This window comes from Clytia hemisphaerica, unplaced genomic scaffold (assembly GCF_902728285.1).
Source record: "Clytia hemisphaerica strain Z4C2 unplaced genomic scaffold, Clytia hemisphaerica genome assembly, whole genome shotgun sequence".
NCBI classification, from domain to species: Eukaryota; Metazoa; Cnidaria; class Hydrozoa; order Leptothecata; family Clytiidae; genus Clytia; species Clytia hemisphaerica.
In genome coordinates, this window is record NW_027103722.1 from 688,897 (window position 1) to 711,223 (window position 22,327).

The window sequence follows — 22,327 nt, forward strand, 5'->3', positions numbered from 1 at the left end:
CCAATAATAATTCCCAGCTTTTCCCAATTTGTTCATGTTAAATAAATTTCGAGTTATAGAGATTAGAATATAAAGTATTATTCATGACCCCCGGCATGCGAATCGAATTGAGGGGGCCAAAAAAATATGTCGTCCACCATGGTTGGGGACGAAGAAAATTTTCGACTTTTTACCCTCATTTCACCCCTCTAAACGGTATATATAAGATTTTTTAAAGTAAGAAAAAATACTTTGCAAAATATTGAGGGGGCAATGGCCACCTGCCCATGTTATTAATTGAAAGGACGAGAAAACTTGTTCTAGTTAAGGAGACATTTGAATCATAGTCAGTCGAGTTAAAGAGATTCTATTGTAAACGCATCACAGAAACATAGAGGAATTTACTTTCAACCGATCTGACTTGAGAAAATTACTTTCTCTTTTACAAGAAATTACTTTCTCCTCTTAATTAAAATGCCTATTGTCTGTAAAGTAATTGATTTGATTTTCTTAGTACAAAGTTCTCGTTTCCTATAATACATATGATATGATTTTACCACGAAAATCAAATTAGTTGCTGTGAATAATACACTTGGATAGCCCATACTTTAGAAATTTGGTAGAAAGTTATGATATACTTCTGATTTTGTACATCAGAATAGAATGTAGTTCCAAATTATGGTAAATTTGGTAGAGAATTAAGAATAGTGGACAAATAAATTTTCTCCAAGCTTTAAATAATTTTCGAATGTATTCATTTCTAGTGTACAAGGTCATGTTGTACTGAATTATAAATTGTTAAAACCTACGGATCGCAATAAAAAAAGATGATGGAATATCAGCATGTATACCATGAGGAAGGTAAGATGGCGTCTCAAATTAATTCTTTTCAGATTTATCTTTTCGTGTAGATAGAATTGTGAAGACTTCCTTTGTTGGGGGGGAGGTGGGATAATTTAATAAACATTGTTATTTTTTTTGTAGTTTTTTGAAATTATTCTCCTATGGCTTGCGTATGATATGCATATCGAGAGGCAGTACTAGGTTTGTGAAACTTAGAGAGACTGAATTTCGAAATTTTTTTGCCACCGTTAGAGAAACTATTTCCCGAAAATTCCAGCCAAAATTTTCAAACTTTATTCCAAATTTTAAGAATTTATGACCCTTTGAGGGAGTCAATTTTTGATTTTGGTAATTTTGGAACTTTTACGACTTTTACAGAGACCCCATCGCTTTTTAATTGTTTTTGTACCCCATTGAGGGACTTTCAAGGATGTGAAAAAGGGACCCTAATGGCTCTGACATACCCGGCACCCATTTTGTCTAAGTACCACCCCCCCCCGGATGCATAATCACCCTTTAAAAAAACACTCATTTCAGTTAATTTTGATAAAAAATAAGCAGATTTTTTTATTGGAAAGATCCTTGACTATTAGCTCTCAGCTTCCATAAAAATAAATTTCATTATTAAAATCACATTGAAAGAAAGAGACTTTGATTTATTGTTTAGAACTTTAAGTTTCATGGACGACAATCATCAGCTAAATAAAAAACGTTTTCCACAATTATAAAACAATTTTGAAGACAATTTTTGAAATAAATTTGAAGACTTGTCAAAATTTTAATTATCATTTATTTCAGCTGAGATGCAATCAGTTGAAGATTTGGCGTTTGGTCTTGATCGAACCAAAGATATGAACATTGTCTTGATCGGACGAAGCGGCGTTGGCAAATCAACCTGGATCAACTCTTTTTTCAATTATCTTCTACACCCATCGTTTGATTCAGCAGTGAGAGAGGGTCCAGTCTATGCACCAGTTTATTCTAGGTTTGTTAATACTCTTTCCCGGGGGGGGGGGGCACTCGATCTGAAATCGACCATAAGTTCGGCCCAAAATTTGGCTTCTAAAATCGGACCCTTACAGTGCAGTGAATTTCCATGAAAAATCATACCCTTACAGTGCACTTTTTCAAAATTTCTCGCCCGTAAGGGCGAAAATTTTTGCAATTTTCCAAGAAAATGTGGAATTTTTCCTCCAAAATTGACCAATTTTGTGATAATTTTACCAAAAAATTGGCCTTTTACCAAAATTTCCTACCCTTACAGTGCAGTTCAGTGCAGTCTTGTAATTTCATACCCTTACAGTGCACTAGCTGAACTATGAAAAACCTACCCTTAAGGGCCGAACGTCTGGTAGGCCATTTACCTTGAGTGCCCCCCCCCCCGGGTACTCTTTTCACAACAATTTTATAAGAACAAGGGGACAAAAATATCCCTGAGGCTGAAATGATTGAATTATAATAAAGTGAAGTGTCGAACAGTGAAAATAAGTGTGAAAATAAGTACGAAAAGGCTAAAAGGTAGAGAAAGTACTTCAACATTATTAAAACAAATTAATAGTCCATTTTCAATTACAATCCATAGATTCTTTTCTCAAGTATATTTGAGAACTTCTTAGGATTGTCATATGATCTTTAATTTCATATTAAGAAACCTTCAGAGAGTTATCACTGTGAAAAATGTTCAAAAGATATTTATTCAATCCAAAAATATAACATAACCCTTAGGAGGCGAAACACGTATATATACGTTTTGAAAAGGTCATTTTACCGATACACAGTCTTTTGGTCATAACTCCTGACCACTTGAGATTCAGAGAAAAAAAATGTGCTATTTTTTGCAGCTGAGAGAAAGAGCTTTCCAACGATACCAAAGTTGATACCTGAATCGTTTGTCCTGGGCGAGAAATTGCCTTTGAAAGAATAAATTTCCAGAAAAAAATGATGAACTATTTTGCCTTTTTCAAAAAAGTATGCGGCTTTGAAAGGTTAAAACTACTGCCTGGTGGACTAAAAATTGGGCTCCTTTTTGTTGTTTTTAAAGCCAATCAGTGATATACTTGCGCTATATCTTTTGATTGAGTTAATTTTTGAACAATTTCTTCAGCAGAGATGATATTCTAAGATCAAAGAATCACTGTTGTGAAAATGGGAATTCCCGGGGGGGGGGGGCACTCGATTTCGAAACGACGGTATGTGCCGCGCAAAATCTGCTTTTCAAAATCGTACCCTTACAGTGCAGTTCAATATGCCTGAAAAGGTACCCTTTCAGTGCATTTTCTCTTGATTTACCCAACCCTTATAGTGCACTATATTTCTCAGCTGTAAATCTGCGTGAAAGAAAAAGCTTGGGAAATTATCTGTTTCAAAGAAAAACTGGGAAAATTATTCTTGTCAGCTGTAATTATCAGACAATAGAAGCTTTTTCAAACAAACGATAAAGTATAAACCTTTCTTTTTAACAATTATTTTGAATTTTTTTTTTAATTCGACCCTTGCAGTGCAATCTCACAGAAACACACCCTTACAGTGCATTTTGGGATGCTGAAAAACCCCACCCTTAAGCGCGGCACATGACGTAGGCCAGATCATATGAGTGCCCCCCCCCCTTCATTTTTCATCTTCATTTAACAAACTTTTAAAGTTTTTTCTATTTGGTAATATTCTACTCTTGAATATCTTTTCAACAAGCACAAAACAACTATCCATTTCCAATTCTATAAAAAAATCACAGCTTTTTTGTCTTCGCTGTAGATTATATTGAGACAGATTTTACAGCGTCAGGCACGTTAAGGTTTCGATGACCAAACTACCAAAAAAACGTTAAGAACATTTTAAGACTTGGCAGACTCTTAAAACAACAAATTTCGTAGGAAATCGCACAAAAATACTTAAAACAAGTGAACATAAGAACATGTTCAGAACATTTTAAGGCTTAAAACTGAAAAAGTTAAGAGCATCCGAAGGTTAGGACGTTCTTATAAAAAAATGTGTATGGTAATAAAGAACCTAATGTGGCTGTTTTATAGAAATGCTTGTGTGAGCCATAATGGTCCCTTTTTCAAACCTTTGAAAGTCTCTCAAAGGGGTACAATAACAAAAAGAAAATTGAGTCTCTGTAAGGGTCCAAAAATCGCGAAAATCAAAATTTCCTCTCTCAAAGGGTCGTGATTTTCCAAAATTTGGACAAAAATCGAGTGAAAATCGACAAACATTGTGAGAAAAGTCTCTCTAAGGGTCCCAAAACGTCAATTTTTCCTCTCTCTAAGGGTCGATTTTCGATTGTTGGCTCGGACATACCCGTCACCTCGCAAACCTAGTACTCCCGGACTAGAGCTTGATTAATAGTGGCAGGAACCTAATGTGGCCGTTTTAAATTTTGTTCTAGATTTAAACATTATCACGCAGAGGCTGATGACGTGGTCAATAAAGAGGACGATGATGACGATGATGACGATGGTTTCGGTTGTTTGGTCGATATCGAAATCGGTGACAAACATCAAGAGAATATTAACCAAGAATATCGAGAAGGAAACACTGGTGTATCAGCAACAATGTTTCCAATGGCTCATCGATTAGAGCCTAAGGATGAAAAGTACAGTATCACTTTGATTGATACGCCTGGCTTCTGTTCTACCGCCCCTGGTGGCGACACCACCCTCTCAGAAGCTCAAGATAAACAGAATATCAATCTTATTCTAAATCAACTTGGTCAATACCCTCACATTAATGCATTTGTCATCCTATTGAAACCAGGACAAGAGAAGCTTGATCCAGGATTTGCTACATCTCTTAAGACTCTATTCAGCCAACTTGACGAATCAGCAAAAAGCAATGTCATCTTTTCATTTACTCACTCGAAAAATTGCGACTTCAATGACATCCAACACCTTCCAGCACTGAAAAACTTATTAAAGAGCAAGGCGAATCTTCGAATTAAACGTAGTAATGTGTTCTATTTCGATAACTCACCCTTCTGCTATCTTGCAACTGCCGCCAATAACTACCAACCAACCGACAGCCGAAGCAAAATGCAAGACTGCTGGGACAAATCCGTTAAAAACTGTCTTAATATGCTTGGCCATATCAACCAATTACCAGCTCACAAAACCGACACTATAATAGCCATTAACGACAGTAAATCCATCATCAAAATGATGATTGCACCTCTCGTTTACGTCTGCAAAATCAATGAAGAAAATTACGCCCTCGTCAACCAAACCTATGATAATCTGGCTAAGCAGACAGGAAGGAGTGTCATCAAAGTCAAAGACGATCCTAAAAAGAACCAAGGAGGAGCTGATGAAGAAATAAAAGATGAAAATGCTCATTTGAATCTTGAAGGAGCAAAAGCTATAGAGGAGGAAGAGAAGCCTCTTATTCAAGAAACAAATATAGATGAAGAAGACAGAGAAGAGAAGGGTGAAGGAGCGGAGGACCAAGAAGCAGAGACCCGAAAAGGAGGGGACCGGGAACCAGAGGACCGAGAAGGCGGAGGCAAAGAGGATGGGGGTCGAAAAGAAGGTTGTGGAGGAGCACTTGATGGTATGGATCTTATTGAAATCAACGAAAAGATTCTAATCTACAAGAAGCTAAGAAAGCCGATCACAGTGTGCAACAATCCAGCTTGCTTTAAGAAGCAAAGTATCCTCGAGGTAATATTCTCTCTCAGCCTTTCACTCATAATTCTCTAAAATATGTCCATTGAGTGTCTTCAAATGAATCCACAATAACCAATTTGTCTACTCAACAAAAAGTGAACGATAGTTTTTAAATCATATTTATCAATTAGTTGCTTTAAATCTAAAGTAAAGTCTTTCTGACTTATCTTTCTTATCTGACCGAAGTCGGAGGCGACCCGAAGGCTACTCTTTCGATAGCTATCTACCCGAAGATAGGGGAGGGCGCCACTCTTTCTCCTTGAATTTCTCTACTTACCCTTGATCCTTCCCTTATTTGGTGAGCATCAAGAAGAGAGGCATCAAGTACTATTTTGAGAATCTTTGGTATGACCCAGCTGGGAGTTGAACCCATAACCTTGCGAACCGTAGCCGGATGCTCTACCACTGCACTAAGGTCACTCTAAGAACGTGGTTTCTCTTTAACTTTTAATCTAAACTTATTGTTCACACCAAGTTCACGTCTGCTATGCACTGTTTCAAAAAAGGTGCACCCCCTTGAGTTTAAAGCGCAAAAGGCTAAAGAGGGATCTTCAACCTTTCCCAAGCAAGAAAAAACGAAGTCTTACTTACTGCAAGGTTTTTTGTTCATTGGTCTAAGTAGTTGGGATTGGACAATTTTTTCGAAATCTAGCGATGGATTTTACTTTCGATCTAGCGTATGTAAGAAAACAACGCGGGTCACGCGATTCAAATGGCTTCATTTCCAATCCAAGATACTCAATTCTAATCTTTCGGCGATTTAAACTCGATGGTTTGGGCCTATTCCACCTGATTGACACGTCACTGGTTGACGCATTGCTTTCGCTGATTATTATAACTTGTTTATCTCTTTTAGGAGGGGAAAGACATTGTCAAGAAGATGTACCATAACGTGTGCTGCCATAATTGTCTGGTCCCCTTCGTTTCACACGATAAGCCGGGTTCGTTGATGTTGCTTCTTTGCAAGGCTTTTGACTGGTCACTGAAATGTCGAAAGTGTGATCATTCTAAGGATGAACATATACACATTGCTTACGAGTTGAACGAAGCTCATAAAGTCTTTGAATTGGAGATCAAGGATATCAATCAACGAAAGAAAGATCTAGAGCTTGAATTTGAAGTCATTATCGATATTCTTGTCTTCTTTGCACAGTTCTTGAACCATCATTGTCTGTTGAAAGAGGAAATGCTGGTCGAGCAATGCATTGATAGAGAACTGGTGAAAGTCAGTCAAGATCTTGGCGATTTGGTACGCCTTCAAGATGAATGCCAAGAGGAAGTTAAGGAGCTTTCCGAGAATGACCTGGTCAAATTGCAAGCCACCATCAAGCAAAACGAAGACGAACTAAAAGCCATAGACGAAAAGATATCATTGGTTACGAAGATGGGAAAACTGAAAGTTGAAACGTTGGGGCAGATTGATGAATTCGAGAAGATTGCCATGGAAATTGAGCTGAATGAGCTGGCATCTAAACGAAAACGTTTGCTCAGTTCCAGTGAGAAGAGTCTCGATCAGGAGGAGTTTTGTCAGGTTTACGAGAAACGTCGAAGCAAATACGTTAGTCTATTGCAAGCGCTGAGAGAAAATGAAAACCTTCTGTTACAGTTGATCGAATTAAACGAAAGCTGTGACAAGATGAAAATGTTAGCTAAAGGTTTGAAAAAGATACAACAAAAATATTCTGATAAAATGCAGAATCAAAAGCACAGTTTGGTACCCGAAAGCGTTAATGCCAAAATAATAATGCTGACAAGGTTACCACACAATGGCCATATCTTTAAGAAAATCCATGAAGAATTGAATAAATCTAAGACCGAAGGACTCATCCAAGATAAAGTTTATAAGATGGAGGAACAGTTGCAAAATTTACCCCGACGCACATATCAGAAGATCAAAAAAGCTGCAGAAAATGTATACCATTCATTGCAGTGATAATTGATAACGAAACTGTGATTTTCAAATAATTGGTGAAACGTAAAAATCACAGATTTTTTTCCGCGAACTTTTTATTCTTGTATTTTACAAAGATTACCCAGTTTATGATTTAAAAACATTCTTGAATTTAGAACCTTTTTGGCGAAAAGGATAACGAGAGAGATAAAGCTATATTTTTTTCCGAAGTTAATTCTTGTAATTTAAAAAGATTACCTAGTTTTTCATTTTAAAACTTTCTTGAATTTAGAACCTTTTTGGCGAAAAGGATAACGAGAGAAATAAGGCTATATTTTTTTCCGAACTTTTTATTCTTGTATTTCACAAAGATTACCTAGTTTTTGATTTTAAAACTGTCTTGAATTTAGAACTTTTTTGGCGAAAATGATAACGAAAGAGATAAGGCTATATTTTTGTCCGAACTTTTTATTTAATTGTATTTTATAAAGAACACCTATACTAGTTTTTGATTTTAAAACTATCTTGAATTTGGAACCTTTTTTGATTGAAAATGAAAACGAAAGAGATAAGGCTAAATTTTTTTCCGAACTTTTTATTCTTGTGTTTTACAAATATTAACTAGTTTTTGATTTTAAAACTTTCTTGAATTTAGAACCTTTTTGGCGAAAAGGATAACGAAAGAGATAAGGCTGTATTTTTGTCCGAACTTTTTATTCTTGTATTTTGTAAAGAACACCTAGTTTTTGATTTTAAAACTATCTTTGAATTTGGAACCTTTTTTGATCGAAAATGAAAACGAAAGAGATAAAGCTAATTTTTTTTCCAAACTTTTTATTTAATTGTATTTTATAAAGAACACCTATACTAGTTTTTGATTTTAAAACTATCTTGAATTTGGAACCTTTTTTGATTGAAAATGAAAACGAAAGAGATAAGGCTAAATTTTTTTTCCGAACTTTTTATTCTTGTGTTTTACAAATATTAACTAGTTTTTGATTTTAAAACTTTCTTGAATTTAGAACCTTTTTGGCGAAAAGGATAACGAGAGAAATAAGGCTATATTTTTTTCCGAACTTTTTATTCTTGTATTTCACAAAGATTACCTAGTTTTTGATTTTAAAACTGTCTTGAATTTAGAACTTTTTTGGCGAAAATGATAACGAAAGAGATAAGGCTATATTTTTGTCCGAACTTTTTATTTAATTGTATTTTATAAAGAACACCTATACTAGTTTTTGATTTTAAAACTATCTTGAATTTGGAACCTTTTTTGATTGAAAATGAAAACGAAAGAGATAAGGCTAAATTTTTTTCCGAACTTTTTATTCTTGTGTTTTACAAATATTAACTAGTTTTTGATTTTAAAACTTTTTTGAATTTAGAACCTTTTTGGCGAAAAGGATAACGAAAGAGATAAGGCTATATTTTTGTCCAAACTTTTTATTCTTGTATTCTCAACTTCAGTTGAGCTACAATCTGACAATGTCTGTGTGTCTGTGTGTCTGTGTGTGTGTCTGTCTGTCACAAAAACTTTAGGGCAGTCTGAAGACTTCAAAAATGCTTGGATTTGGCTGAAATTTGGCACACTTGTTCCTTGGGTGAATATCTGGGGCTATTTTTTTCATTTTTTGAAAATTTTGATTTTTGGGGCCTGGGGACGAGTTTTTCGCTAAAACGAGGCTAAAACTTTGGGGCAGCCTGGAGACTTCAAAAATGGTCGGATTTGGCTGAAATTTTTCACACTTGTTCCTTGGGTGAATATCTGGGGGTCTTTTTTTCATTTTTTGAAAATTTTGATTTTTGGGGCCTGGGGACGAGTATTTCGCCAAAACGAGGCTAAAACCTTAGGGCAGCCTGGAGACTTCAAAAATTGTCAGATTTGGCTTAAATTTGGCACACTTGTTCCTTGGGTGAATATCTGGGGGTGTTTTTGTCTTTTTTTTAAATTTTGATTTTTGGGGCCTGGGGACGAGTTTTTCGCTAAAATGAGGCTAAAACTTTGGAGCAGCCTGGAGACTTCAAAAATTGTTTGATTTGGCTGAAATTTTGCACACTTGTTCCTTGGGTGAATATCTGGGGATTTTTTTTCCATTTTTCAAAACTTTTGATTTTTGGGGCCTGGGGACGAGTATTTCGCCAAAACGAGGCTAAAACCTTAGGGCAGCCTGGAGACTTCAAAAATTGTCAGATTTGGCTAAATTTGGCACACTTTTTCCTTTGATGAATATCTTGGGGTCTACAATTGGGCCTATAAATAACTTGAAGCTACTGAAGTTGAGCCCAGTGCGTTGCGCACGTTCGACTATTTTGTAAAGAACACCTAGTTTTTGATTTTAAAACTATCTTGAATTTGGAACCTTTTTGGCGAAAAGGATAACCGGAGAGATAAGGCTATATTTACATGTCATAATGTATTAATGATCCAATAACCAGCGTAAACCTATTGAATATATGTTTAATTATATACCTAGAGGCAAAAACAAAACATAAATTATGTAAATAGTCGAAAGATTCACATAAAACACTCCCATAATCGAACGTTCGAATGTTTTTCATTTCTAATGATTTTCTTAATTACTTTGAGTCATAAAACTTGTTCATGAAATCGACAATAGATTTATTTTAAGAAATGTCTTTGATAAACAACAAAAGCGACAAAAAAATCAAACTTTGAAAGCAAAATTTAACAAGTGATACTTTTATGGACCTACCTGGTTATGCATTTAACACACATATAATTGATATCTACGTGAGCATGACCGTTAAACAACCATTCAGAACACAAATAGTGATGATCTATTAAAATTAGTCGTTTGTTTCTTATAAAAAACGTTTAGAAACCAAAATTTCATGCTCTTGAAATATTCTTTCATAAATCATATTCAAGACTTCGTGAGCAAAAAAAACATCTATCTTATCAAAAAATTGAGCAATTTGGCTAAGAACATTGATGTATGCTTATTAATAGTGATTCTTATAGATAAACATGCGTTTTTTGAGCTGAAAAATTCTTTTTCTACAAAAATCTGCTTGAGCCATCTTTTACCTACTTTCATGCAAAAAATCATTCCATTATTTCACAAAGTCCAAAAAACCCTTTTTTTCGCCGGTTTTTAGCTAAAATTTACCCTAAATCTTGTTTTCCTAAAATCGAGCTCCGTCACATTCGAGGGTTTATAGTTATGCATCTTTGTGCAAAAAATCATAAAGAATGAAAGAGCCAATCTCGAGAAAAGCTAATACGTAGATATCAATTATAAATGTGTTAAATGCATAACCAGGTAGGTTCATAAAAGTATCACTTGTTGTTTTTGGCGCCCCTCTCTATACGCTCATTATGAACACAAAAAAGGGAGTGTGCGAGCGAAGCGAGCCAGAAAATTTTGAGTTTTTGAGGTGATGAGGGGCGCCATTTTTGTTTTTTCATTTGTCAATCTTTCGATATGGGCGCCTGAAAAGTCCTTCTTAACGTCCCTTATTTTGGGCGCCCCTTCTCAAAAGGGCTCCGCTGGGGGGGCCTGGCCCCCCTGGCCCCCCCTGCCACCACGCCACTGTTTACAGCTCGAGAAATTTAGTGGAGATCCGACTGTGATTTGTCTTCTAAAAATCTTTCTTCGAGGACAGCAAATATTATCATGTATACGCTCATTTTAGTCATTTAATTAAGTTATTTAAAGTGAAATTGTTGTTAGTGAAAGCATAACCTTTCACTAATAATAATAATTTCTAAATATCGGTAAAGTGTAAGGTAATTTTTTATCGAAATGTTTGAATTAAAAACTAAAATACAAAAATAGAAATCTGCACCACCTTTGCCCACATGAACAAAATCGACAAAGAAAATCAAGCTTCCGGACTAGTGGGGGCTTCAAAATATGAATTAGAGTTGAGTGAGAGCTATTTCAAATTGTGTTAAAATTTTAGCGCATTTTTCACACCGGGAACAATAGTTTAGACCATTCAATCCGAGCGAGGAGAAGTACCACCTGTGTTTGACAAAGAGGTTCCAAGGTTAGGTTAAAATTGAATTTTACGCACAATGTAACCTAAAATCTTTATTGTAAAATGCGATAGCTTTAAAAAAATAACATTTGATAGCGTTTTATGTATCGTGCGTTTTATACAATCATATATTGTGCATGGCATTATTATGTTGTGTATTAACCGATTTGCATTATGGATTAATTCATTTTCTGCAAAGCATGTGTATTTTATAGTATGGCAAAAATAACTGAGTAACTGGTTTTAGTAATGGGTTCTTCCAGAAACTTTCCGTACATGGGGTGGGGGTGGGTGTGGAGGATAAAGTGCCCGGGGTTGGGTTGGTGAAAAATTTTCCCAATTTGCCATGTCCAGGGGGTAAGCTTGCCCCACTTTTGGGTAACTTTGCTCTGTTTGAGGGTAATTTTGAATGTCCAGGGGTCAACAAGTGCTTTCCCAGGGTTACACCTGCTGTCCAGGGGTCAACAAGTGCTTTCCTGGGGTTACACATGCTATCCGGGGGTAAATTTCCAAAAAATGTTATCTCCACCCCCCATATTCAAATTTTTTTCTGGAAGAGACCAATGCTACGCACATCCTCTAAATAGTTTTTCTTAAAATAGAATAGATATATAGATAGTGACAGCCTAGGTTAATGTCGATTTTCACCAGATTTTACATTTTTTCTGATTATTTTTTTCTTTTTGCACAAAAGTACATATTTACAAAGTCTAAAATGTAACTGCTCTAATTTAGTTTAGTTCTTTTTTACCGTCGAAATACGCGTTTTAGGCAATCAGATATTTTTCATTTTGACGGTTACTAAAAATATCCGACAGTGCATTTCATGCAGAGCATGGAAAATAAGTAATAGTTACATTGCTGATATAAGCAAAAAATATTCTTTCTTTTCCTCGTTCTGAGCAATATTGCTCCACATCCATGTCAACCCAATGTGAAAAAGCTTGTAAATTAAAATTGAAGAGTAAGCAAACGATATCACTCTTATTTAAAACCAAAAGAAGGACTGGTGGAGAAAGTTCTCTTTCTGATCCATGCAATTGTTGTAAGATTGGAGAGCAATGAGGATGTTGTGAGGTGGTGAGCGATGCTTATTAGTGTATTCCTTATATGGAAATCAAAAGAAACCACCTCAAGTATCCCTTCGTCTGTTTTTGACTTGAGAAAATCAAGCCATTATTTTATAAGCAATACCCACAAGTACAATATATCGATTAATTAACGATTTTCATGGATCTTGAAACACGACAAAATGTTGAACGATGAAAAAAGCATATATATAGCTAATATATTTTGATTTTTCCATGAAACACGACAATATACCTTTATGTTTCCATTAGCAACCAGGGTAATTGAATTATCTCTTACAAAAGTTATTCTCTTTTTATTACTCATTAAATTAGATAATATTGAAAAATCCAAATATCTCTTTCCTGCTTTTACACAGGGCGCAAATCAAAGACTTGATATTAACAACATTTAATGGACACAACTTTTCAACCGTTCAAAGGTGATGGGCATGGACGGCTACATCCTACTCAATTACTGGCTTTAACTAGCACCCTCCTACCAAGAGACAGTCGGTGACGCCCTCCTCCAACACTACAAAGAATGGAAGAGGAAAAGATTAAGCGGTCTATCGATCTCGCGATCGGTTTAATCGTAGCTTTATTGAACGTGGCGGAAATCATCATGATCTTACGTATACAGCGAAAGAAGAAAATTTACGAAGTAGTTCTACTCAGTTTGTCATTTTCGGACCTGTTATTTGGCCTGTCCAATGGAGCCATATGTGTGGTCGTTCTCGGGGAATGGCAAAATGAGGTAGTCCTTGAATTAACAACCAGCACGTATTTCTTATTCGTTTTGTGTTCCATTTTTCATCTCGTTTTTATCGCTTTGGATAGACTATGGGCTATTGTACGCCCCATTAAACACAACATATTCATGACTCGTAAGAAAGTCTATATAATCTTATCCATGATATGGATGCTTGGGATTGTAGTGACTTTAGCATTACATTATATAAATGCTAAAGGACATTTATTTCAAGATCAATACGTATTTGAATTAGTTGAAGATGAAGACGATAATCATAATACCACCACCGCCCTCACAAATACCCCCTTATCGCCCTTATCAACCTTCACAACAGCTCCACCCATTACAATACACCATATAATATCAAACCTCACTGATGGTGGACGTAATCGAACGAACCGCCCACGGACTACACGGCAACTGCCCTCCGAAAAGCCGCTTCAATTCCGTAAAATATTACTAGCAGACAAAATACTAGTGTACAGAAAATTCATGAAGTTACTTTTATCTGGATTCATTTTAGGCGCTGATATCCTCTTAGTTCTCATATATTCACTAATTATCAACAGAGTGCGGCTAGCTAAAAAGAAAGCTAAACTACCGCACCAACAGAAAACTTCACATAATAAAGTAAACCTGGTCTGTCTTTTTGTCGCCGGATCATTTATAATGTTCACCGTACCGTACGTCTTAAATCGAATAATTTACGGTAAAGTAGAATTCTGGGTCAATGTGATTTTAGTATCTAATTCCGGTATGAATAGTATCATTTATTTCTTCCGTAATCGTTGCGAGGAGGAAGTCAAAAAACAACGTAAAAAAGAGGGCGTGTCATCGTCGAGTGGACACCATACCAATCTGGCTGATTCCGTTGATACAACATCGGTTGCCACACCAAAACAAGAACGTATCATCATGAAGAAAATTTAACAGTCTTTTGCTGGGTAATTAAAAACTATTGACAGGTAGTTTGAGATAATTGACCTGCAGAAACCTACGGAACGACTAAAATCGGTGATATAAAAAATGCACTTTTTGCGTTGGAAAAAAGCGCAAGGCACTAGCAAAGTGACATGCAACAACATCTTTTCGTCAAGTTATACTTTGCACATGTAAAATACAAGATATATCGTACTGTTTTTAACCCATCAAGGCCGGTCTCCACTTTCACGCCAGATTAGCGAAATTTTTTTAACGTTTTTGTAAGGTCATTGTCGGTTGAAGAATGAAGCAATTCCATTGGTCAAAATTGACGTAACGGTTGAAAAAAGTTTAACTTTTTTTTGTTCACGCGAAACTCTTTTATGACTTTATCACTTTCTTTACTCAAACTAGTAATCTTTTCTTTAGGCAAAAAAGGTTGAGAAAAAAACTGTCGCCCATTTCGCGCGAGAGTGGATACCGGCCTTCAGATTGCTGATATTTTTTAGATCGCCGATAAAAAGGTTTATTGTAAGTTGACAACCAAAACAAACAGCAGTATTAACTTCTTAAGACCTCTCGGTTGGATTTGACAATCAGCCCTGGAAATCTTTCCATGAATGATTTCATCGTTTGGCAGGATCAATTTCATTTGAAAACTCATATACATATTTGTACAATCTAAATTTGTATAAGGCGAGACCAATTTAATTTGTTGTTCTACGGGCCCGACCGACCCTATTTTTGCTAAAATTAAAAAAATAATAATATTGAATTTCCACTACAATATATTTTACACACTAGTTATTTGTAAGGATCAAATTTGAATAAAGCTGAAAATTAATTCAAGAAATTGCAAAATCAAGCATTCCATACACTAAGATTTTATTATGATCTTCATCGAAGATATAAAAAGTGAATTTTTGAACAAGATATTTTTTGGACAACATTTTCGGTACTTTACCAACCCTGATAAATAAAAAAATTATTCTTATTTCACCGACCGGCCGACCCATATTTTGCTAACGATCTGCCCGTAGAACAACAAATTAAATTGGTCTCGCCTAAAGTAAGAAAAACATTTTTAATTTTTATACGATCATAAATTTCCTCAAGATTGGTTTATCCCCTTTTTGGAGTTATAATATACAGTATGTCCAGACCATTTTTTTTTTTTGAATAAAGTGAAATCCTCTTATCGCATGACATGTAAAATATCTGCAATCTGATTGGTTACATTACAGTGCATAAACGTCATGTTTTCATTTATTGCACTGTTCGTTTTATTTGCACTGTTGCGCTTCATTTATTGCACTGATCAATGCAACAGCTTCATTTTTTGACGTTAATTTCTTAGTTATCGCATAATACCTCGTGCAATAGGGGTTTACTTTTCTCGTTCTTTTATTTTTACTGTTATTATCACTCGCCTAAAGGCTCGTGAAAATAAGGAGCAAACAAGTGATACTTTTATGGACCTACCTGGTTATGCATTTAACACATATATAATTGATATCTACGTGAGCATGAACATTAAACAATCATTCAGAACACAAATAGTGAAGATTTATTAAAATTAGTCGTTTGTTTCTTATAAAAAAACGTTTAGAAACCAAAATTTCATGCTCTTGAAATATTCTTCCATGTTCAAGACTTCGTGAGCATAAAAAGACATCTATCTCATCAAAAAATTGAGTAATTTGATGTATGCTTATTAATAGTGATTCTTATAGATAAAGATGCGTTTTTTGAGCTGAAAAGTTTTTTTGCAAAAATCTACTTGACCCATCTTTTACCTACTTTCATACAAAAAATCAGGAAAAAAAACAACGATCCAATATTTCACGAAGTCCAAAAAACCCTTTTTATAGCCTTTTTAGGCCCAAATTTGCCCAAAAACATTTTTTTTCGAAAATCGGGCTCAGTCACATTCGAGGGTTTATAGTTATGCATCTTTGTGCAAAAATTCTCAAAGAATGAAAGAGCCAATCTCGAGAAAAGCTAATACCTAAGTAATTGATGTGCTTATAAAAAAATATCGAATTTGGCCAGTTTTTTCTATAAAAACACGCCAAGCAACCAAAATTTCATGTCTAAACACACATATGCTTCAAAAGTAAGCCCTCGTGAGCAAAAAAACATAAAAAAATTGAGTAATTTGACTAAGAACATTAATGTATGCTTATTAATAGTGATTCTTATAGATAAACACGCGTTTTTTGAGCCAACAAATTTTTTTGCAAAAATCTCCCTGAGCCATCTTTTACCTATGATGGTACCCTACTTTCATGCAAAAAATCAGAAAAAATCAATGATCCAATTTTTCACAAAGTCCAAAAAACCCGATTTTTTAGCCGTTTTTTGGCCCAAAATTTGCCCAAAATTTTTTTTTTCTCGAAAATTGGGCTCCATCACATTCGAGGGTTTATAGTTATGCATCTTTGTGCAAAAAGTCTTAAAGAATGAAAGAGCCAATCTCGAGAAAAGCTAATACCTAAGTAATTGATAATGTGCTTATAAAAAAATATCAAATTTGGCCAGTTTTTCTATAAAAACACGCCAAGCAACCAAAATTTCATGTCTAAACACACATATGCTTCAAAAGTAAGCCCTCGTGAGCAAAAAAAACATCAATCTCATAACAAAATTGAGTAATTTGACTAAGAACATTGATGTATGCTTATTAATAGTGATTCTTATAGATAAACATGCGTTTTTTAAGCCAATTAAATTATTTTGCAAAAATCTGCTTGAGCCATCTTTTACCTATGATGGTACCCTACTTTCATGCAAAAAATCAAAAAAATTTAATGATACAATTTTTCACAAAATCCAAAAAACCCGTTTTTTAGCCGTTTTTTGGCCCAAATTTGCCCAAAAAATTTTTTTTTCGAAAATCGGGCTCCGTCACATTTTGGCCACCATTGTTTTGCACCTTTGTACCAAAAATCAAATGATTCCTATGATTCAATCTCGAGAAAAGCTGGTAACGGACGGACGGACGGAGGAACGGACAGAGGTGAATTTATAGGACCTCCACCCCACCGGGGTAGGTCCAAAATTTAAAGAACTCGAAAAATAAATCCCATATTGCACTCTGCGCTATGCGATAACTAATACTTAGTCTCTGATTTGTTTACATAATATCTGATAACTACCATAGGTCAATAGGTGTTTGAAACATTGGTGGTCTCAAAATTGGATCAGTACAGTGGAAAGAAAATTTGGTCGAGAAAATGGTCCATTTATGTCTCGCGTGTATTTGTGTCTCGCGTGTATTTGTTTTGTTTTTCTCTTCCAATATTTGTTCTTTTACTTTTATTTAGATGAAATCAACATCAAAACATTCGAAAAAAGAATCGAATGTTCATTAAAAAGATCAAAACATTCTTTTCATAACCTTTGATGACTTACTGTGTACTGCATTACAAGCAAAGAGAAAATCTTTCCCATCATAAAATTGTACGAAATATGATCTCTCGCTTACCAGACCCCTTTTTTGAACGCGGTCTTGTATTTTTACAGTACAATATGAAATACAGCATTTATGTATGCGCTTTAAGCCAATCAGATTGCTTATATTTTTCATATTGATGATAATAATAATGTTTTACAGATTTCCAGGCCACCGTGCAAGCACATGGGCCTCTATAAATCGCTCATACATTGGTTTGGTTTATTACAAAGGTTAACTTCAAACAGATATGCAACAATAGTGACAATTTCAATCATACTCAAACATTTTCTCTTTCCAAGCTAGACCGAGGTTTTCTTTAAACTTTTGTATTGTAGACGATTTAACTACTTTTTCAGGTAGGCTATTCCACTGTTGAATGCCCCGATAGTAAAGGGAGTTGCTCTGGGGTCCACGGACACCATCGTTCCCGAAAATTCTTACCAGTTCAGAATTATGTGTTCTCATTGGTCTTATTCGTTGGTTAAATTTCTTAGGAACACACGATTTTTCATAGTGATTTAAATGTTTAAAGATCTCAACCATATCACTTACCGCACGCCTATATTTTAGACTTGGGATTCCAATTCTTTGTAGTCTGCTTTCATAACATAGTCGTCCACATGTCTCAACCGTTTTTGTAGCGCGCCGCTGAACACCTTCTATAAGCTTTTTGTGTTTTTTTAGTTTTGGTGACCAAATGACTTGTGCATATTCTAGGTGGGGCCTGACAAATGTTATGTAAAGTTTACGGAATAATTCAGGAGTGAGATACGTGAAGGTTCTTCTAATTAGACCAGCCATTGAGTTTGCCTTTTTTACTTGGTTTGATATATGTTGGTCGAATGAGAGATTTTGGTCAAAGATAACTCCGAGATCCTTTTCGAATTGTACATGTTTCAGTAAATTTCCTCCGAGTGTGTATTGATGTACATGTTTAATTATATTCGGCTTACCTAACGTTAGTACATGACATTTGTCGGGATGAAATTTTAAAAGCCACTTATCTGACCATTGCTGTAGTCGATCGATGTCCTCCTGGATTATAAGTGCATCTTCAATTGATTCTACTTTATTGACAAGTTTAGTGTCGTCAGCAAATAGAAAGAGTTGTGATTTAATTGAATCCGGTAAATCGTTGATGTATAGAACGAAAAGGGTAGGCCCTAGGACACTACCTTGGGGTACTCCACTAAGAACTAATTGTTTTTCGGATTCAGTTCCATTTACTTTAACTATCTGAAATCGATCCTTCAGGAAGTATCTGATCCATTCAAGCAACTTATTTTTTATTCCGTAGGCTTCTAATTTGATTAAGAGCCTTTGGTGGGGAACTGAGTCGAATGCCTTTGCAAAGTCAAAGTATAATGCGTCGACAGCTTTACCGTTAGCAATGTCTTCGGAACACACATCTAGATAGTTTAGCAGTTGTGTTACTGTTGATCGGCGATTGATAAAACCGTGTTGCTTGTTAGAAAGCAGTTTCTCTTGCTCTAGATGTGACATAATATGTGTTTTAAGAATCTTTTCCATCATTCGACACACAATGGATGTCAGGCTAATCGGACGGTAGTTTTCAGCTATATTTTTGTTTCCTTTTTTGTAAACAGGTGACACATTAGCATGCTTCCAGTCGTTTGGGAGACAACTTTCGTTGAGAGATTTTGTCATTATAAGGAAAAGCGGTTCTGCAATATATTCAGCGAGCTCCTTGAGCATCCTTGGGTGAAGTTCATCTGGCCCCATGGATTTGTTTGGATTTAACGCCTTGAGCTCCTTTTTAATAGTTTCAGTTAGTATATTTATCTCTACTTCTTTATCCGTCCTGGAATGGAATTCAGGGAGTTGTTCAAGTGGCTCACGTGTAAAGACACTACAGAATTGGCTCTGGAGTATGTTGGCTTTACTTTTGTCATCATATTTGATCGAATTTTCATTATTAGGGTTTTCGAGGAGAGGATGTATTCCCGTTCTTGCTTTCAGATTGCTGCGTACACATTTCCAGAATCTTTTTGGATTTGTTTTTGATTGTTCGCTGATCTTTTTTTCGAACTCTCTCTTGGAGCGAGTCAGGGCTCTATTAGCGGCGTTGCGCCATCTTACGTACTCCCTTCTACGTCTCTCAGCGTCGTCATTTTGAAGTGAGATGATCCATTTTCTATGCGCCTTACGTTTCTCTTTAATTATCTGACAAATTTTTGGATCTAAGGGATGCTTCCCTTTCCTTCTTTGATTTGACAGGTTGTTCTTATTGTGGGTAAGTGGCACATAGAGGTTTCGGAGCTCGATCATTTGTTTTAGGAATAGGTCCCAACTCTCATTCACATCTAATTCAATCGAATTTTGGATGAATTCGATAGACCAATTGATATGGCTTAGATGAGATCTCATAAACTGGTAGTTGGCTTTGCTGTATTGATATCTATCAAGCTCATTTTTAATTGTGAAATAGCCATAGAATTTAAAGGAGAGGACACTGTGATCACTGAGATGGAGTGGGGCAAGGTATTTTATCTCGGAAATTTGATTTTCTTCCCCTGTAAGGATGAGATCGAGTATTGATGGTTTGTCGGTGCCTCGTCGCCGTGTCGGCTCAAGGACATGTTGGTATAAAAAACAGTCTCTTAAAGCATCAAGGAATTTCTCCTCGTCGCTATCTTCTTCACAAGGTGAGGACCAATGGACCCAATTGATTTTCTTATAGTTAAAGTCACCTATAAGACATATATGAGTGTATTTCGGATTTAGGCAGAGATCTTTTATGAGCTTATTCATGTTCTTGTTATTTTCATCGAAGATATTTGTTTCAGTTTTTGTCGGGCTTCTATAAAGACATCCGAGTAACATGGTGTCTTTGTTCTCCATTGCAATTTCTAACAGACAAGTCTCTTCAAATTCAACTTTCGTTTGTATTTGTAGGATGAGGTGATCAATAGACTTGTGGACTAGAATGATGATTCCTCTCTTTTTTTGTATTTCTATGTTAGTTTTATATGGTGTAGAATAATTCTCAATTGAGTAGTCTTGATCTTTTCTCTCAGAGATCCGTTTGGTGTTGACTTCGGTGATCGCAATTATATGAGGTTGTTCAGTAGCGACGTGCTTTAAAAGTTCGTTTTTCTTCTTAGATGTCATTTGGTCTGCATTTGTGTAGATGATAGTAAGTTCACTAATGGTTGTGGTTGTGTTTTTTGAATCGTTTTTGTTAGGTGGGTTTTCATTCAAGCTGTCGTTATCGTTATCGATCGGTTTTATTGATTGATTGGGTTGTTGTATCGTTTTTGTGTTTTGTTGTACACCTTCTTTATGTCGAAGCCGTTTTTTGACGATCCTCGAACCCGATAAATAAATTCATCGGTTTCTAGGTCATCATTTAGGTCTTTCGCCTGTTGTGATAACTCTTTATACTTTTCACGTTGGGGACCTACATAGGTCTTCTGTGATACTTATGCCTTTATAAGTATCGTTACCTTTAAGTGATGGGAGATTTCCCATGATCTTAAGTTTATCATCTTCACTATCGAGGCAAATTGACAGTGGACGATTTGGTTTCTTACCTATTCTAAATATTTTTTTGATCTTAGAAGAAACATGTAAATCCTTAATTAATTGATCAGCCCATTCACAGTCCCTAGTATGATTATTTTTGTCACTATTATCGCATACCTGTTCTTCTTCTTTTATTCCGTGAACGATGATGTTCGTGGCTCTTCTCCTCTTCTCCATCTCAAGAGCGATCTCTTCGTCTCTGGCTTGTTTAATAGCAAGTTTGATTCCGCTCGTGTCACTCGTCGGTTGTTGAGGGAGACCAGATTTTGTGGCTTCTGAATACGATTTCATAGCTTGTTGGCATTCGTTCTTTATTGTTGACAGGATACTGTCCTTGAATTCGTCAAGCTTTCGTTCGAATTTCTTTTCAGCAAACTCGAGTGTATGCAGGCCGGGGTCAGCTTTCAAATCATTTTTCAAGAGTTGGAGATCTGCGTCCTTATCTTCAAGCTGTTTCTTAAGGTGATCCTCAAAGTCACGACTACTTTTTATAATTCCTTCGCATGCGTCGATTTCTCTGCGAAGGCGTTTAATTTCATTTTGGGTTTGAAGCGATGGTTGAGCCTTTTCCTTCTTGGGGACCAGTTCGAGCAGCTTGGGTTCAACTTCAACGCAGTTGATACAGATGTATTTCTGGGTTCTGTTGGCTTTGAGTGTTTGAATATGGAATGCAGGAAGCATACAACATCTGTAGTGAATGGATCTCTTACATTTTGCACAGGTTAGCGAATCTGAATCCCTGTCGTCAACACATCGATTTTCGGTGCATATAATGATATCTTCTTTCATTAAGATTTTCTTAGAAGCAGTAGATTGTTTTGGCCTTACGGATGATGTAGCCGATGCCATTTGGTCAACTAGTTGGTTGTAGTAGTTGAATTCGTTGGAAAAGCTTTTTAAGTGTTTTTTATAAGATTTTCCATTGCAAGTTTGATAAACATATTTGTTTGGAAAAAGTCTCTGTTGTATCAGAAATTGGGAAAGTACATAGCGTACGCAATGTTTCTACGGAAAGACCCCGGTTTTAGCCAGTAGTGGCAATTTTAAACTAGAAAAAAGGTATATATAATGTGCCACTACTGGCAAAAACCGGGGCCGTAGAAAGCATTGATTTTGGTATTTGAACATAAAAGTTATATTTCAGGTTCCTTAACACTTTTAACAAAGAATTGCCTTTTTAAATTGCTTTTTAATCGAATCCCTTAA

The 22,327-nt window shown here is 35.7% G+C and overlaps 3 protein-coding genes and 1 pseudogene across 4 annotated transcripts in view; 3 read left to right on the forward strand and 1 right to left on the reverse strand.

The window, feature by feature from the left end:
- Positions 1-22,327, forward strand: part of LOC136804606 (bifunctional peptidase and (3S)-lysyl hydroxylase JMJD7-like) — a 243,570-nt gene that overhangs the window by 185,393 nt on the left and 35,850 nt on the right. The window lies entirely within an intron of this gene.
- The window catches only part of LOC136804623 (survival motor neuron protein-like), a 33,809-nt gene that overhangs the window by 1,957 nt on the left and 9,525 nt on the right, over positions 1-22,327 (reverse strand). The window lies entirely within an intron of this gene.
- Positions 729-7,959, forward strand: LOC136804596 (interaptin-like). Of its 2 annotated transcripts, none has more exons than XM_067061197.1 (4): positions 729-840; positions 1,621-1,807; positions 4,208-5,474; positions 6,340-7,959. In XM_067061197.1, exons 1-4 carry the CDS (start codon positions 807-809, stop codon positions 7,411-7,413), a joined length of 2,562 nt encoding a protein of 853 aa, XP_066917298.1. In that variant the 5' UTR covers positions 729-806; the 3' UTR covers positions 7,414-7,959. The 2 variants fall into 2 exon arrangements, with proteins under 2 accessions (XP_066917298.1, XP_066917297.1); XM_067061196.1 differs by having other exon boundaries at positions 6,337-7,833.
- LOC136804597 (uncharacterized) lies at positions 12,832-14,208 on the forward strand (annotated as a pseudogene).

Coding starts and splice junctions, on each gene's coding strand:
- LOC136804596 (XM_067061196.1), top strand. CDS start 807: ATGATGGAATATCAGCATGTATACCATGAGGAAG. Junction 841..1,620: donor GCATGTATACCATGAGGAAG/GTAAGATGGCGT, acceptor CATTTATTTCAG/CTGAGATGCAATCAGTTGAA. Junction 5,475..6,336: donor AGAAGCAAAGTATCCTCGAG/GTAATATTCTCT, acceptor TATCTCTTTTAG/GAGGGGAAAGACATTGTCAA.